Source organism: Asparagus officinalis, chromosome 3, assembly GCF_001876935.1.
Source record: "Asparagus officinalis chromosome 3, Aspof.V1, whole genome shotgun sequence".
Classification (NCBI taxonomy): domain Eukaryota; kingdom Viridiplantae; phylum Streptophyta; class Magnoliopsida; order Asparagales; family Asparagaceae; genus Asparagus; species Asparagus officinalis.
In genome coordinates, this window is record NC_033796.1 from 79,707,945 (window position 1) to 79,724,065 (window position 16,121).

The 16,121-nt window shown below is 43.8% G+C and overlaps 1 protein-coding gene across 1 annotated transcript; it reads right to left on the bottom strand.

Moving 5' to 3' along the window:
* Positions 710–3,824, bottom strand: LOC109834382 (zinc finger CCCH domain-containing protein 24-like). The gene is given in 5 exon segments (XM_020402392.1): positions 710–1,280; positions 1,283–2,193; positions 2,196–2,861; positions 2,864–3,287; positions 3,552–3,824. Coding segments are annotated over 4 exon segments (2,130 nt in total). The 5' UTR covers positions 3,264–3,287; positions 3,552–3,824; the 3' UTR covers positions 710–1,127.

Here is a 16,121-nt window from a genome sequence, read left to right on the forward strand (position 1 = left end):
GTAATGAATAGAAACAATGTACAGGTAAAGATAATATTATACAATAATTAATTAAAGAATATATAATCCTTTAGTCCTTTACTCTATAGCAAGTCTGACCACTGGTATTATAAAACTCATGAAGAACACCACCATTTTGGCCTAATTCTGTCAACCTTAATTAACAATCCCTATATCCTTGTTTGATACCATGGATTCCACCTCAGATCTCTATATCAAATAATATCCTCATCAACCATCAGCCAACCAAAGAAACAACCAATCCAAACACAAGCAACCAACTAACACTCGCCTAAAAACTATCACCAACGTTAGAAATAATCGAACGCAGACAAAGCCTTCTCACCAAAGAATTTCATAGATAGGCCTGCAATTGTATTGCATGTATTAATCCTTGTGGCACTGTCTGTTCCCTTCTTCCCTTAAATTAAGTTTCAGTATGTAACAGAGGAAAGGGAGTACAATAAAAACACAGATACTATAGTATGCACATCACGCTAAAAACATGTAAAAGACAAATATTATAAAGAATCATAAATTGAAGTTTAATAGCAATAAATATTTTAACCATCAATACATAACAGAGAGACCTTAGATGATCCCCACTTCCCAATAGAGACCCATAACAAGTCTGATCATGGAAAGTGCCCCAGTGAGGCAATTCAGAGAAACAATTAGATCTTTCACCTCCAACCTTGCAACATGCAACTGATCAAGAAAGAGGAGAATAATTCTACAGGCCTCCCCAACCTTCTTCAAACAGATCAAGTTTACCAACATAATAATAGGGAAGATCAAAGTCAAAAAATCAAAAGCTAGATATGTTTCAATGCTATTAAGCATATAGTCCTCCTTTAGAGATGTAAGGAAAAAGACTGAAAAAAATAAAAGATATCGGGGGAGCAATTTACCCAGGTAGACCTTTGAGTTAACCCAGAGAACTCCCTCCCATGATTCCTGTCTTAACTCTTGAAGTAATAACAAATGCTTTTTAAAGAAAACGAATTACCTCCCCATTTCCCTCCTTGATTGCCTTCCTCCCAAAAAAATACTATTTACTAATAGTCATTTGCAGGTATTAATAATCCCTTCAAAAAGTAGATTAGAAGAAATTTTGAGAATCTCAACTAAACTACCATTTGATCAAGCTGCATCTGTTCCAGCCAAGCACCTAAAGCAGCAGCCTGATCATTGTTATCCACCTGAGCATCTGAACTGGAGCCTTCACCGTTAGCAGCAGGCACTGTATTTGTTGCTGTTGCCACTGTAGCAGCCGCGTCACCATTTTCTCAGGTGGGGATTCCTTCACCAGTGAATGGACCCACGATAGGTCCGGTTCCTCGCCTCCAGGTCGCATCTCAAAGGATGATGATCGCCTGAGACGACCCAATTCTTCACCATTCACACCCCAATCTAAAGTCCCGGACGGAGACCCCCACTTGGACCAGGACGAACTCATGGAAGCTCCTGCAATTGCAGAATTGTTTGAGCCTAGATCACGGGAGCTGAGGCTCCGGAGTGTCTGTTGCTGTTTCTCCCTTTGAGCAAGTGCAGCCAACCGAGAGCTCATCGGGGAAATAGGCTCTACACTTCGGGGAGACATCCGGCCAGGTGAAGAAATCCCAAGTGAGGCCTGCAAGAGTGTGTTGTGACCGGTCATCTGCTGGGTTTCCACCGCTTTGGGAGAGAACACGCTAGTATTGATCGGAGAGAGCAGGCTCTGCTGCTGCTGTTGGAACTGATTCAGAATCGCAGACTTGTGCGATGGAGAGAACATAGCCCCCTGCTCAGAATTATACCTAGGAGACGACGAGATCTCAGAAGAAAAAAGTTCATCGAGATTGGATGGTGTCAATGTCTTGGACCATGCTGCTGATCCACGATTACCAGAAGCCGAACCCAGACGAGAAAGGCACAAATCATTAATCATCTGCTGAGCTTCAAAATCCTGCATCATAGTATAGTCATCAACGGGCATATCCCTAGCACTGAGAGATGACCTTAGCCTACTCGACTGCAGATTACTCCCAGGGAGATGCAGAGTTGGAACATTGGGCTGTGGCCAGTTAAGTCCTGAATGTGACAGCCCATTAGCCGATGGCGACATGGGTGGTGTGAAAGGAGACATGACTCCAGAAACAGATGATGGAGAGCCCGGCATAAGCCCCATAACTGCAGCCATCTCCATCGCAGAGGAGAGGGAACAGCCGATCCAGTGGACATATATAGAGGACGAAGCTCTTCATTAGTATGAGCAAAGAAGCAAACCCTTCGGTTGCAACTCGTTCCATCCTTACAGAGTCTAGTGCGATATTGAGCCGGGTGGAGCCAACATTCAAACACCCCATGCGCATACTCGCAAAGATCTCCCCTCCGACAAGCTCCTTTCCTAAAATCAGGACACGGCACACAACTGTAATGGTACTTTCTTGGATCACGTCTGCGTGCATTTTCACCCGGATGAACAAATGGGCACTCGGTCCAGTCATGAGAGTAAGCTCTTGAACAAGGCCTGACCTTGAATGAGAACATCCTAAACTCATCAGTGGCATAAATGCTATTCTTGATATCGGGTAGTGAAGGATCAATCGGGTACTCTTTTTTCTCAGGCACAGTCGAAGACGTTGAAATCCTTGGAGACCCACCATCTTCAATACTGGGCTTGCTAATCGAAACACGAAGAGAAGGATGATCATTGACACCATCGCCACCATTAACACTAGATTTACCCAAAAGCTCTTCAAGGGCAAGTTTCACGTTGGCCAATCTCGGGGAAACAACAATAACATCAGCGGGACGGAGCCCATTAGCATCTTCAACATCAGGATCGGCTCCGGCAGACAACAAGGACTGGACGGCATAGCCGCAGCACAATGCAAAGCAGTGGTCTTATCCTCACTGGAGCTCCGATTAACATTAGCCCCCGATACCGAAAGGATAAGGTTCAACACATCAAGGCTCCCATAAGTAGCAGCAACCATTAAAGGAGTTCTATGCTGCAAAACCATCTGATTACATCCCTTCTTTCTTCCGTACCAAAGCCCAATCTCATCGATCGCTGATGGGTCTCGATCCAGCAATTTCTGAAACCCATCGAGATCGTTGTTAGCTGCGAGTTCAAGAAGGCTACCAAAAGAATCATCAGTTTCAACAGTGACGTTGTGGTTGTTGCCGTTGCTATCCATGGTTTTCTGCAAATAATTATCAGATGATGATGTTGATGACGACGACGAGGGTTTAATGCGTTCTGGACCACCGCACATACTTTGGATCAACAGAGAATGGGCCTGTAAATTTATAGGCGTGTAAATCAAAGAACTATAAAGGGAATATTTTACTACAAATGGAACTAAAATAGGGAGAAAATATTGCGATATAATCCAATGATTTGAAAGGATATATCTTGCACAAATAGAGGCAGTGATTTAGCTCATACTAATTAAGGTTATAGAGATGAAAGCCTTCTTCAAAATCACAAAAATAATAGAAAACCCAGAAAAGCAGACTTTACTCTATAATTTCAATAAAGACCGGAGCTTTTCTTTGCTAACCTTATCCAAGAGCGATTGCGAATCTAATCAGCAACGAAAACAAGAGAAATCGCCATGAAACCCTAGCTCAAAAAACTCCGAATCTTTCCCAAACATTAAAAACTCCCCGATCTAATAGAAATTGGTCGCGACTCGAGCACCATCAACTCCTTCGGAAGCCAAAAATGGAAATTTAAGAGAAAGTTGGACAAATTTAGGGCTAAAATTTTACCCTGGGCTCGATTTTTTCCCCACTCGAGCTTCGTTGGTCTTTCTAGTGCAGAGATTAAAAGTGAGAGCAACGAAGGCAGTAGAAATTTGAAAAAGGGTAGGTGACCGGCTGAGCCAGTGGAAGGGAAGACAAGTTGACCGGTTAGGTGGGCCAGGGTGACCGGGCGGAGGAAGGCGGTGCGTGTTTCGAGGGGTGTGTTGGATTGGAATCCCAAGTGGAGTCCGGGAATCTGTGGAGGTAACACCGGATTTTAAGGAATTCTGTCAAATTGGGTTTATAAGTTCGGGTCAAGTCCGGGGTGCAGCTTAGCCCTCTCTGTTGACTGGTACGCAGAATCATGGAAAAACTAGAAAACGCAAGGGCTGATCTGCATATTTTATATTAGTCCCCTGCATATCTTTTATCTCGTATATTTTGATTCTGGTCCCTCATATTATTGAAATTGCTATTAAAGGGCTGCTTCGCTCATTTTCCATAAATTATAGAAAAAGGAAATGGTGCCAAAAAGTAATTTCCATATGTTTCTATAAATTTGATTGGATTGGCAATGTCAAAAAAAGTGTGGGTTTCCATTTTTTTATTTTTTTTAGTCTGGTTCAGAGCACAAAACATGGAATTCAAAGTGAGAAAAATATTTCTTTTTTCCTTTGGTTGGCTCACTGAAGAACGCCCACTCAAAAAATAAAAACATACAACTTTATGAAAACCAGGTGAATAGAAAGGAGTAAACTATGAGTGTTTGTCAGATTCCCATGTGTTTTCACCCATTATGAGAGGATTTATGTTTCTACTAAGGGCCTGTTTGTTTGCCTAAAAAAATTAAAAATCAAAGAAATGGAAAACTATTAAATCAAAGAATTTTAAGGGCCTGTTTGTTTGCCTAAAAAAATTAAAAATCAAAGAAATGGAAAACTATTAAATCAAAGAATTGTTTTGGGAGTGTTTGGAATGGAAAACTATTAAATCAAAGAATTGTTTTGGGAGTGTTTGGTTTGCTAAAAAAAGAAGAAAATCAAAAAAATGAAGATGGGTTGTCACCTTATTATAGGATGATGTGAGTGATTTTTTAAGAAAACTTGTTTTGATGTTGTTTGGTTGGCGAAAAAAATAATGAAATAAATTATAAGAAACCTATTTCTTGTAATAGGTTGTTTTCTTTTGCTTGGTTATTTCTTAAAAATAAGAAAATATATGAGATGAGATGAGTTGTCATTATATTATTGGATGATGTGACCCACACTTAAGGAAATTGTTTTCCTAGCTTTTTGGGAGAAAAACAAAGAAATGAAATGTTAATGAGATGAGATGAGGTGTCACATTCTTATTGGATGATGTGAGTAATTTTTAAATATGAGATGAGATGGGTTGAGTGATGTGGATAAAAATAATATTTTATTAGATGTGATGGATGTGAATCATGTGATGGATGAGTTGTTGGATGAAAATAATATTTTATTAGATGTGATGGATGAGTTGTTGGATAAAAATAATATTTTATTAGATGTTGTGGGTGAGTTTTAGGGATGGAAATATGTGAAATTGTACTTTTTGAGTTTTCTTGGTATTAGATGTTGTGGGTGAGTTTTAGGGATGGAAATATGTGAAATTGTACTTTTTGAGTTTTCTTGGTTTGTATTTCTATTTTTTGGTTTTTTAGAAAATAACCAAACAGCCCCTAATAAAAAAAGCTCATTTTCCCACTTTATAGAAACTCTATTCTATAAATGAGAAACGAACCAAACACATTTGTAAGAAAACTCCGAAAACCAATTAATTATAAAATTGCCACTTCAGATTATTTCTATACAAATTCGTATAAAAGTAGTTAAACAAACAGCTCCTAAACCTCCTAGTTCTCAAAAAATTGTGTTAAATTAATCCCTCAAAGCTCTAACTCCTACATTAACTGTTAATTAGAGGGATTAACTTTAAAATAAATTTAAGAATGAAGGGATATAACAACCATGAAAATGACTTTATGCATTAAATTCAAAATAATTAAAGCATTAGGGGCTAATAGCAATTTTCATTATATGAGGCGCTAATTTCAAAAAACTGACAGGTTACAAGCTAGAAGACCCAATATGAAATCATTCTCAGTGGAGTATTACCGAGAGTGATCTGCATATTTGATATTCGTAGTCCTTCAAATCATTAAAATTATTATTAGGTTCTTTAATTGTTAAGTTATTTTCAAATTAGTTCCTCAAATCATCAAACTTCCTATTAAATCCTCCAATTTTCAAAAAACTATTTTAAATTAATTCCTCTAACTACTACTTTCACTATTAATTGGAGGCATGTAGTAATTTCAAAATAGCGGTTTCAATGGTTTCAGCGATTAATTTGGAATAATTAAATAATTGCAGTTACTACTATTTGGGACTAATTTCATAATATCAAAATTTAAGGGACAAATATGGAAAGACCCTATATGCAATTATTATTGGCAGAATATTTTTCTTAGTTACCTGGACAATGTGTATAAAGTAAATATTCTTGAAGATTATACAATGCTTTATGGAGAATAAAATCTTGATAACTGAAATAGTAAAGAAAATGACATAACATGTTTTTTTTTTTTTTTTGATAAACGAGATAACATGTTTCAACAGTATAATAGTATAGCTTATTTATTTTACTTAGTAAATATACAATAAGATCATCTATTTATCTCGTTTTCTACTTAAGTATAGAAATGCATAGTTTTTCCTTATATTTTCTTGGATTTATTTTAGTAAAGAAACGTTTTTAAATACCGTCTAAAATAGAAAGATCGTTTTATTTTTTTTTTCATTTTTTGGTAGGAATTTATCTATATGTGGTCTAATCTCCCTCTAAGAGTAATATAATAATAATAAATAAATGAGTTACTATATATAGACTCTCTTTATAAAGAGAAAAGTCGTTGAGACATGCCAAAAACAATTTATTCTAATAATTATATGATAAATATTGACACCCTTGAAATGCAAGTATGTAATTACCATATTCTAAAGGGGTGATGCTGCATAACAGAAGCTAGATTCCTAGGCAAAATTTTTAATTTCGTTGTACTTATATGCGAAAAAGCTAACTTTAAATTACACCCTGGAAAACACACCAACACTAGCATCGGCATAGAACTCAGTGGGCCAATGAGGATCAATTCACGCACATCATTTTCAGGTTCTCAAAATTTTTAAGGGGATTGAACTACAAATTTGCCCATCATGGGGCCCACTGTATAGAATATACAGAAATGCGCCATTTGGACATCAATATTCGTGCTTAATACGTACAGGTTATAATAAGTGATAAGTGACAGAAGTTTCAGTTATTAGTTTGTCTAACTCAACATGTGACTAACTTAACACGTGAGGCAAACCTGGACAAGGCTTGGACTAGAGGAGGTTGCAACTACTGGTCCTTGTTCTGGTCTATTTTTTCTCAATTTAGTCTTAGGATAACAACTTGTCCTTTTTTTGTTCTATTTTTTTCTCAATTTAGTCTTAGGATAATTCAATTTCAATTATTTTTTTTCAAATCAAATGATTACAATACTAAACATAAGTTTTATAAGAAGACCTCCAAAGGTTTTTAGATAGGAAAATATTTTTTTAAAAATATTCTATTGTAAAATAAATTGTTTTCCCAAGTCTTCTTGAATATGTTTACGTCTAACCAATCCTGGGTTTTTCACGCGTAACTTGTTTGGTGCGCGACACTTTCAAGCTTTAAAATACTCTGGTTACGTAGTTTATTCTCTGCATTATTTGCTTTTCTTAGTTGCTTTTATAGCTTTAGACTTGACTCCTATGACTAAAATATTTTTATTTAAATTTATGGAGGCTCGCTTCGCTCTTTGTCTTCGCAGAAAAACACTTATTGAATCGTTTTTAGAGTATTATAGCTGTTATGGTGTTTTCAATCACCTAAATGCAACCCTTTGCTGACATGTGTACTTCTGTATGTAATCGCCCAATCAAGTTGGCGGCCCAAGACCAACAGAGGTTCCAATTTAGCCGACTCGTTTAGTCGATATTCCTTCATGTTGACTCGAAAGACGGTACTAATCGACCCTCTTGTCGAAGACGACTCGCTACGAGCCCACTCGACCAGATATACAACTTCTTATGATGACGACTCGAAAGGTGTTACTTCTCTTCAAAACTAAAGGACTTCGACCTCGAGCTCTCCCCACTGACAACGTCGACGTCGCATTTAATGCTTGAAAGGCGCTATCATATCTCTAGCCCCGATAGTCTTCATGACTCATCGGACCACGTCGGCATCACCATGAAAATATTTCTTTATTCATTATAAGGAATATTTACAAGATACAATGTATAAATCTATACAGCACAGAGATGAGAGATAAGAGAGTTTTGAGAAGTCTAAACCTGCTCCAGGAGTTAAGGACAGGGAGTTGCTGGGAGCAGTTAGCGGAGGAGTCAAGCAGTCTCCTCCTTCATCCGACTCCCCCTCTTCCTCACCAAGATCAAATCCCCCTCCAAGTGCTTCCACCTCCACTAGTTTGTCCAGAAAATTATCCACAAGGGGAGGGTAGTGGAAATGATCGGGTGAGTTCCTCATCTTGGCTGGAAGCTACACCGATAGATAGTCGTACCCAGCCTTACAGGTGATCGCCACTTCAGTCTTCCAGTTATGCTCTGACGATACCCCTCAATGATCTCTTGGCTGTGAGGTTCTGACTAAAGATGAGCATTGTGGTTTTGGGCCGCTGTTAGTGACTCCCGTAGATGGGGACCTCCTCTTGAAGCTTGATAAGCGATGCATGCTCCTCGTCCAGCCGACGCCTCGCATGTATCGCCGCCTCCCTCTCTATTTTGACCAGTTTGATAGCATAGTCCCTCTCCTGGAGAGCCTCCTCCATTCTCCTGGCCTTCCTCTGGATCTCCTCCAGCTCTGCCTGAGCCTGTTGACCTTAAAAGCGTCTGAGGCTGGCGTCTCCGTAGCCCATTCTGAGTCGACCCCTCTGCCAGCCCTCAGGGAAGCAACCTCCCCCAAAAGCTTGAGATAAGAAGTCTGGATGTGGTCCATCCGGCTGTACATCTCCTGCTCCACCAAAGAGCCTCGAACCAAGTAGCTCTGAAGGCTTAAGTTGAGACCGACATTGGGAACCCCCTTCAAGAACTCATCATCTCGAGGAAGCCAAAATTGCTCGACCGCCCTCGACTAAGCCACCCAAGAGCCGAGGACGGTCCCCCTGACATCAAGATAGTGAGCACGCTCATAGCAATGCTCCAGGTCGGGCTCCCGTACATATCGAAGGCTGACCCCTAAAGTCCCAATGAGGTACTCCCTCATCTTGTCTCATTCTTCTACTCTGATCTCATCAACACGATGGGGGAAGGGATACTCCATTACAGCAAGAGGCGCCGACTCCTCAGCCAGCTCTTTTCTACGATGGGACGACTCACTGCAACGAGCAGATGACCCCGCTTCGTCGGCATGGACTCTAGCCTTGGCTCTAAACTCTTCTTGATGAGCCTTAGCCTCTTCTCCTGGAGCTAACTCATCTAGATGGGTGACGTCAGTCCCAACTGTCTCAGCCACCGCCTGTACCTCCTGTTCCTCATCTTCCCCTCAGGTCTGCCTCCTTCGTCTATGGTCGAGGGTAGGAGCCGGCTCCTCCTCGGCTGTCTCTGCCTCTATTGGAGGAATGTTCCAACAAATATGCTTCATGGGCCTAGCAGATGACCCCTCCTGGGGAGCAGTGAAAGGAACAGTAGGTACCATCGCCACTTCTATTGTTCCTAAGATAAGGGCTGAAGCCTTCTTATGATCCTAGGCAGTAGTAGGCATGACTGATATACCTACAACCTGCAAGACCGAGTTGTCGATCAGATGGTTGACTCAACGAGAGCCAGTATACACCTTGATCTGGTCAAGCGCGTCTCTCTCAGCGATGAACAACTCGCCCTCCATGAATGCCTCCCTCCTTATTTCGGGCCAGGTGGAGTAGCCCAACTCCTAGTTGTCCCCCGCGACCCAGACGAACTTCTCTTTTCAATCCTTGTGTGAGTCAGGGAGGCCGGTGATGAGCCTAAACTTCCCCACTATCTAGAGTGGAAGTGGGGTTCAGTCTGGTTCACCTTCACAACCACCAACTAGCCCAAGACCTGCAAGGATGGCTTTATCCCCAACCAATAGCAGATCACCATGAACCCCACAAAGATGGCAATGGTATTCAGCTTCATTTGCGCCGGTGATACTCCTAGCACCGTGAATACTTGCTTGAAGAAAGGGTACATGGGTAGTCTCAGACCAAACTCTAAATGCCTCAAGTACAGAGGATCTTATTCTGGTCCATGATCGTGAATGGCCACCAACCTCATCGGAGCCATTAGATCGTACTCCCGAGGGATATCAAACCTCCCAGTGAGTGTCCTCATCTAGGACTGTGTCACTTTGGAGTGGATCCCTGCTAGAAGATCTTGTCGATCAACAGGATCAGAGGCCATTGAAGGTTGCAAAGATGATCGCTAGAAGAGGTGTGTAGGCAATAAAAATTGCCTTTAATCCCTATCAGAGAAGTTCAGAACAAAACTGCTAAAACCTCGCCCGAAATAGCAGAAAAAGGAAAAAATACAGATATTTCTCAAGCCGTAAGGAATTTGGCGAAATAGAGGAAGCAAACTGAACCCTTCAGGTGGGTTTGGTCGGCACCGTCTCATCGAGATAGTCGATTTTCATATATAATTCGTCCAATTCCGACTTACGGTTTGAAAGTTACGACCTGTTCTTCGATGCATGTTCTGAAGCTCGCCTATAAAGGCTAAGGCTCGCCTGTAAAGGCTGAAGCTCGCCTACAAGGAGGTCTGTCTACAGGGCTAGAGCTCACCTAACAGCTCACCTATATAGCTCAGCCCGCCTGACAGCATTGAAGCCCTTCCTCTAGCGCAACTCGCCTACATAGCTCAGCTCGCCTGCAGACCCAAGTCCGCCTGTAGTTCGCCTACGCGAGCAAACTCACATGCAGACCCAAGTTTGCCTGCAGACTCAGCTCGCCTGCAGATCCAAGCCCGCCTGCAGTTCACCTACATGAGCAAACTCGCCTGCAGACCCAAGTCCGCCTGCAGTTCGCCTACGCGAGCAAACTCGCCTGCAGACCCAAGCCCGCCTGCAGACCCAATCTCGCCTGCAGACTCGCCAGCTCGCTGTCAACTGCCCACTTAGAGTATGGAACAATCGATCAGTGGCCATATCTCACGTTTCAAAGGAGAAAAGCATGACATTCCTCACCTGGGGTACTAGGTACAGCTAGGACGGCTACAAGAATAGGGCGGCTGGCTCCCTCACCCCTACTAGTGGTCAAATCCCACAAATCAAGGATGGCCCATGCCATCCTTGCATATTTAAAGCCATCTTCTCAGCCAACATGAAGAGGGATTTGGCTGCTGCTTACTCGGCTGGGCTAATCTTCAAAGATTGAACATTGGCTTTTGCTAAATGCTCCCTCATTTGAAGAGACCTTGTCGAAACTCTCCGACTTGAGGCTCTCGCGGTAGACTCGAACCCACTTACATCGGACCTTCTACTGAGAACTGAAGCTCAGCAGCAACTTCGATCGGATCGTCCAAGGGAAGCAAACTTGGCACGAGCACCGAGGGAGTGCGTCCTATCGTTTACCGAAAGTCCCCACGTTAAACAAGGAGGGTATTCCTCCACTTCTGTTGTAATTTCGATTCATTAGTTTGTAATATAGCTATTCTTATAAATACAAATAAAATCCCTATTTTGGAGATCAAAATTTACACTTACAGAAGATGGCGACCACAGTGGGAGGATCCTGTCATTCAGATAAATGGTGATGGCTACAGTTTGACGAAGTTGCTGCAGGACAACTGTTGAGTCCCTCGTTATTCAAAATTCGCAGGAGTACTTACAATCATCCTCCTCTCGAGGTTGATACGTCTCGCCGCAAGTGCTGTAGAGTGCGCCGTGTGGCCTAGCCCCAAGTGGCCGAGTCAACCAAGTCTGAAGGATCTACCCGAGCTGAGGCATGGGGTTCTTTTCCCCCGAACAGTTCGAGGCCGAGCCGAAAGCCAGGAATGCAAGTCTAAGGGCTGCTGAATGGGTCGTTGAACGATCCTCGCAGGCCCCTGTGCAAGAGGAAACAACCGTTCGTATCGACGCAGACCACGCCTTCGCCGTCGACATGAACGCTCATCATTCAAAAAGATCCAAACAGCGGCGAAGAAAAGCTCTCGCCCGTCTGGAGGCGCAATCCCTCATCTCCTATGACGGCCTGAATTACTATTCAGGCCTGAGAAGAGCCAAACAAGTGAGCCAGGTTCCCAATTATGACGAACCGCTCAAATCAGGTGAGCCTAATATTTCAGGCGAGCCCCACTTCATGAGCCAGGTTCCTAATTATGGCGAACTGCTCAAATCAGGCAAGCCTAATGGTTCAGGCGAGCCCCACTTCATGAGCCATGTTCCCAATTATGGCGAACCGCTCAAATCAGACGAGCCTAACGGTTTAAGTGAGCCCCACTTCATGAGCCAGGTTCCCAGTTATGGCGAACCGCTCAAATCAGGTGAGCCTAATGGTTTAGGCGAGCCCCACTCTATGAGCAAGGAGCTCAATTTTGGAGAACCAAGAGCATCTGGCGAACTCTGCAGTTCAAGAGGACTTCACCAAGCTTGCCTGACGGACCAAGTCCGCCAGAAAGGCAAAGCAGCAGCTCGCCAGACAGGCGCACTATACTAATATCGCCTGACGGGCGAGCCTCGCCAGCCTAAACCTTGCCAACACACTTGTGCCCAAACGGGGGTGGCCACTCCATTCACTAACATGCGCATGACGTCTGTCTCTGACGACGACGACGACGATTGCTCGGTAGAGGCAACATCGCAGGCTTCAAGCTCAGTTCAGGGCGAGCACGCAAATGTGCACATGACCGACATCCCTAATGAGATATCCAGGAGATTCGATGAGCAACAAGCAACCATCAACTCCCTGAAGTAGATGTTGGAGCAGCTTCTGAGCGAGAAGAAAAAGAAGAAAAGAGTTAGGACTTCGCAGGCTTCGCGTAAATCCTCGAAGCACAGAGAGCGGGTGCCTACTCCTTCCCACTCCTCATCCGAGTCATCTAGAGGAGCGTCATCTTCGGATCATAATCCTAGGGACAAAAGGCTCGACGAGTTCTAAAGTAACCTCGATGCCTTGAAGCTCTAGAAGCACATGAACAAGCTGAGGGTTGTCAGACCGTATCCAATTGAATGAGATACGGTCTCCTACCCAGCAGAGTTCGAGTCACTGGACCTCCTACAGTTCAATGGCAAGGGTTCTCCTACCCAGCACGTTTACTACTTCCAGGCGCAAACTGGACACATAGTAGGAAACGATCCCATTATAACTCGACTGTTCATTGGTACCCTCAAGGGGGTCACTTTTGAATGGTTTTGCAGATTGGAGCCTGGGTCCATTACCTACTGGAAGGATATGGAAAGGCTTTTCATGGCCAGATTCTTCGACGATGGCACAGAAGTATCTATGGCCACCCTGTTAGCTGTGAAGCAGAGGAAGACAGAGTCTGTGAACAGCTTTGTCAAGAAATTCAGAAACCGATCGCTGCATTCCCGCGAATGGGTTTCCGAGGCCGCTCTCATCCAGATGTGTCGGAACAATCTCTCCATCGATGTTCTGTCCAATATGGGCGCTGTTGAAGCTCGCTCATGGAAAGACTTACTCCGCCAAGGAGAACGAGTCGAGAGCATGCTCAAGCGTATGGGTGACGAAGAGCTGCATGAGTTTCGAGGAGATGATGACCAAGATGCCTTGGTGGTGGAGACCACTTCCTCATATCCTACAATTTTCCTCGTCGTTCCTCTTCAATAGGACGACGGGCCCACTTAAAGCTATCATGTTAACAATCACCTCTGATAGTCTCCTCCAAATTTTCCCCGTTGATCCTCTTCAATAGGACGATGGGACGAACTCCCAATGTTATGTTAACCCTCATCTCTGACGAAATCAACTTACCAATCCTCTTCAATAGGATAGTACGTCCTCAAAGTCGCTCCGATCACGACAATTCCTATCACGTTAACGATTACCTCTGATAGCCGACACTGTCATTCCCACAAATGGCATTGTCCGATCAGTCGTCACACTCATACATCCCTGAATGACCTGATCCATTCCGAACGTTCTGATATTTCCTTAGAACAATCGATGGATAGTAGCCTACCATGTGATGGCTCCTATAGCAATCAATCGTCACACTCATACGTCCCTGAACGATTTGATTCCCCCAGCACCATCTTTCCCGTAAAAGGCATTGTTGTTTGATAGTGGCCTACTATGTGATGTGCCGCTATATCAGGGTTCGTCTTTGCCCCAAGAAAAGACAAATCAGGGTTCATTTTAGCCCCAAGAGAAGACGAGATTCTCCTCACGACTCCAACGGGTATACGAGTATAAACTGTTTCTCAAACCTCCAACTGGTGTATGAGGCTAAACTGTTCCCTACCTTTAACGGGAAGTTCCTAGAAAAAACTCCTAAGGATAACCCGACATACTCCCACTGGTGCATGAGTCTAAACTGCCCTTTATACTCCCACTGGTGCATGAGTCTAAACTGCCCCTTACACTCCCACTGGTGCATGAGTCTAAACTGCCCCTTATACTTCCACTGGTGCATGAGTCTAAACTGCCCCTTACACTCCCACTGGTGCATGAGTCTAAACTGCCCCTTACACTCCCACTGGTGTAAGAGTCTAAACTGTCCCTTTCCTCCAACTGGTGCATGAGACTAAACTACTCCTACCCTCCGACTGATATATGAGGTTAAACTGCTCCCTACTCTCTATATCTAAACGCCTCAAATGGCTAAGGATAGAGGAGAAATTTTAGCATTAAGCCTAAGAGTAACTCCTCGACAACTTACCATGCTAAGGGCAAGAGCATGGCTAGTCCAACTCAAATGCAGTTAGTAAAGACAAATCAAGTCCGTTGATAGTTGAGGATTTGCTCAAAATCCTAGAAGGTGATCATCAGCTGCGAGTGATGAGGTCAACTTCACCGAGCTCGTTGGAAGGCTCCTCACTCCATCTGAGCAGGGACCACTTTACAGGTCTTCATATCTAAAGTGTTCCAGACCCCATGCGGCTCGATTCAGGTCTGAAAACTTTGGAGGGGGTTTTGTAGGCAATAAAAATTGTCTTTAATCCCTATCAGAGAAGTTCAGAACAAAACTGCTAAAACCTCGCCCGAAATAGCAGAAAAAGGAAAATCCCTATCAGAGAAGTTCAGAACAAAACTGCTAAAACCTCGCCCGAAATAGCAGAAAAAGGAAAAAACGCAGATATCTCTCAAACCGTACCGAAATAGCAGAAAAAGGAAAAAACGCAGATATCTCTCAAACCGTAAGGAATTTGGCAAAATAGAGGAATCAAACCGAACCCTTCGGGTGGGTTTGGTCGGCTCCGTCTCGTCGAAATAGTCGATTTTCATATATAATTCGTCCAATTCCGACTTACGGTTTGAAAGTTACGACCTGTTCTTTGATGCATGTTCTGAAGCTCGCCTATAAAGGCTGGGACTCACCTGTAAAGGCTAAAGCTCGCCTACAAGGAGGTCCGTCTGCAGGGCTAGAGCTTTCCTAACAGCTCGCCTATATAGCTTAGCCCGCTTGACAGCATTGAAGCCCTTCCTCTAGCGCAACTCACCTACATAGCTCAGCTCGCCTGCAGACCCAAGTCTGCCTGCAGTTCGCCTACGCGAGCAAACTCGCCTGCAGACCCAAGTCCGCCTGCAGACTCAGCTCACCTGCAGACCCAAGCACGCGAGCAAACTCGCCTGCAGACCCAAGTCCGCCTGCAGACTCAGCTCACCTGCAGACCCAAGCCCGCCTGTAGTTCGCCTACGTGAGCAAACTCGCCTGCACACCCAAGTCCGCCTGTAGTTCGCCTACGCGAGCAAACTCACCTGCAGAACCAAGCCCGCCTGCAGACCCAATCTCACCTGCAGACCCAAGTCCGCCTGCAGACTCGCCAGCTTGCTGCCAACTGCCCACTTGTAGATGGGAACAGTCGCATCAGTGGTCATATCCTACGTTTCAAGGGAGAAAGCATGGCATTCCTCACCTGGGTACTAGGTACAGCCAAGGACGGCTACAAGAATAGGGTAGCTGGCTCCCTCACCCCTACTAGTGATCAAATCCCACAAATCAAGGGATGGCCCATGCCATCCCTTGCATATTTAAAGCCATCTTCAGCCAACATGAAGAGGGGATTGGCTGCTGCTTACTCGGCTGGCTAATCTTCCAAAGGTTGAACCTTGGCTTTTGCTAAAAGCTCCCTCATTTGAAGAGACTTGTCGAAACTCTCCGACTTGAGGCTCTCGG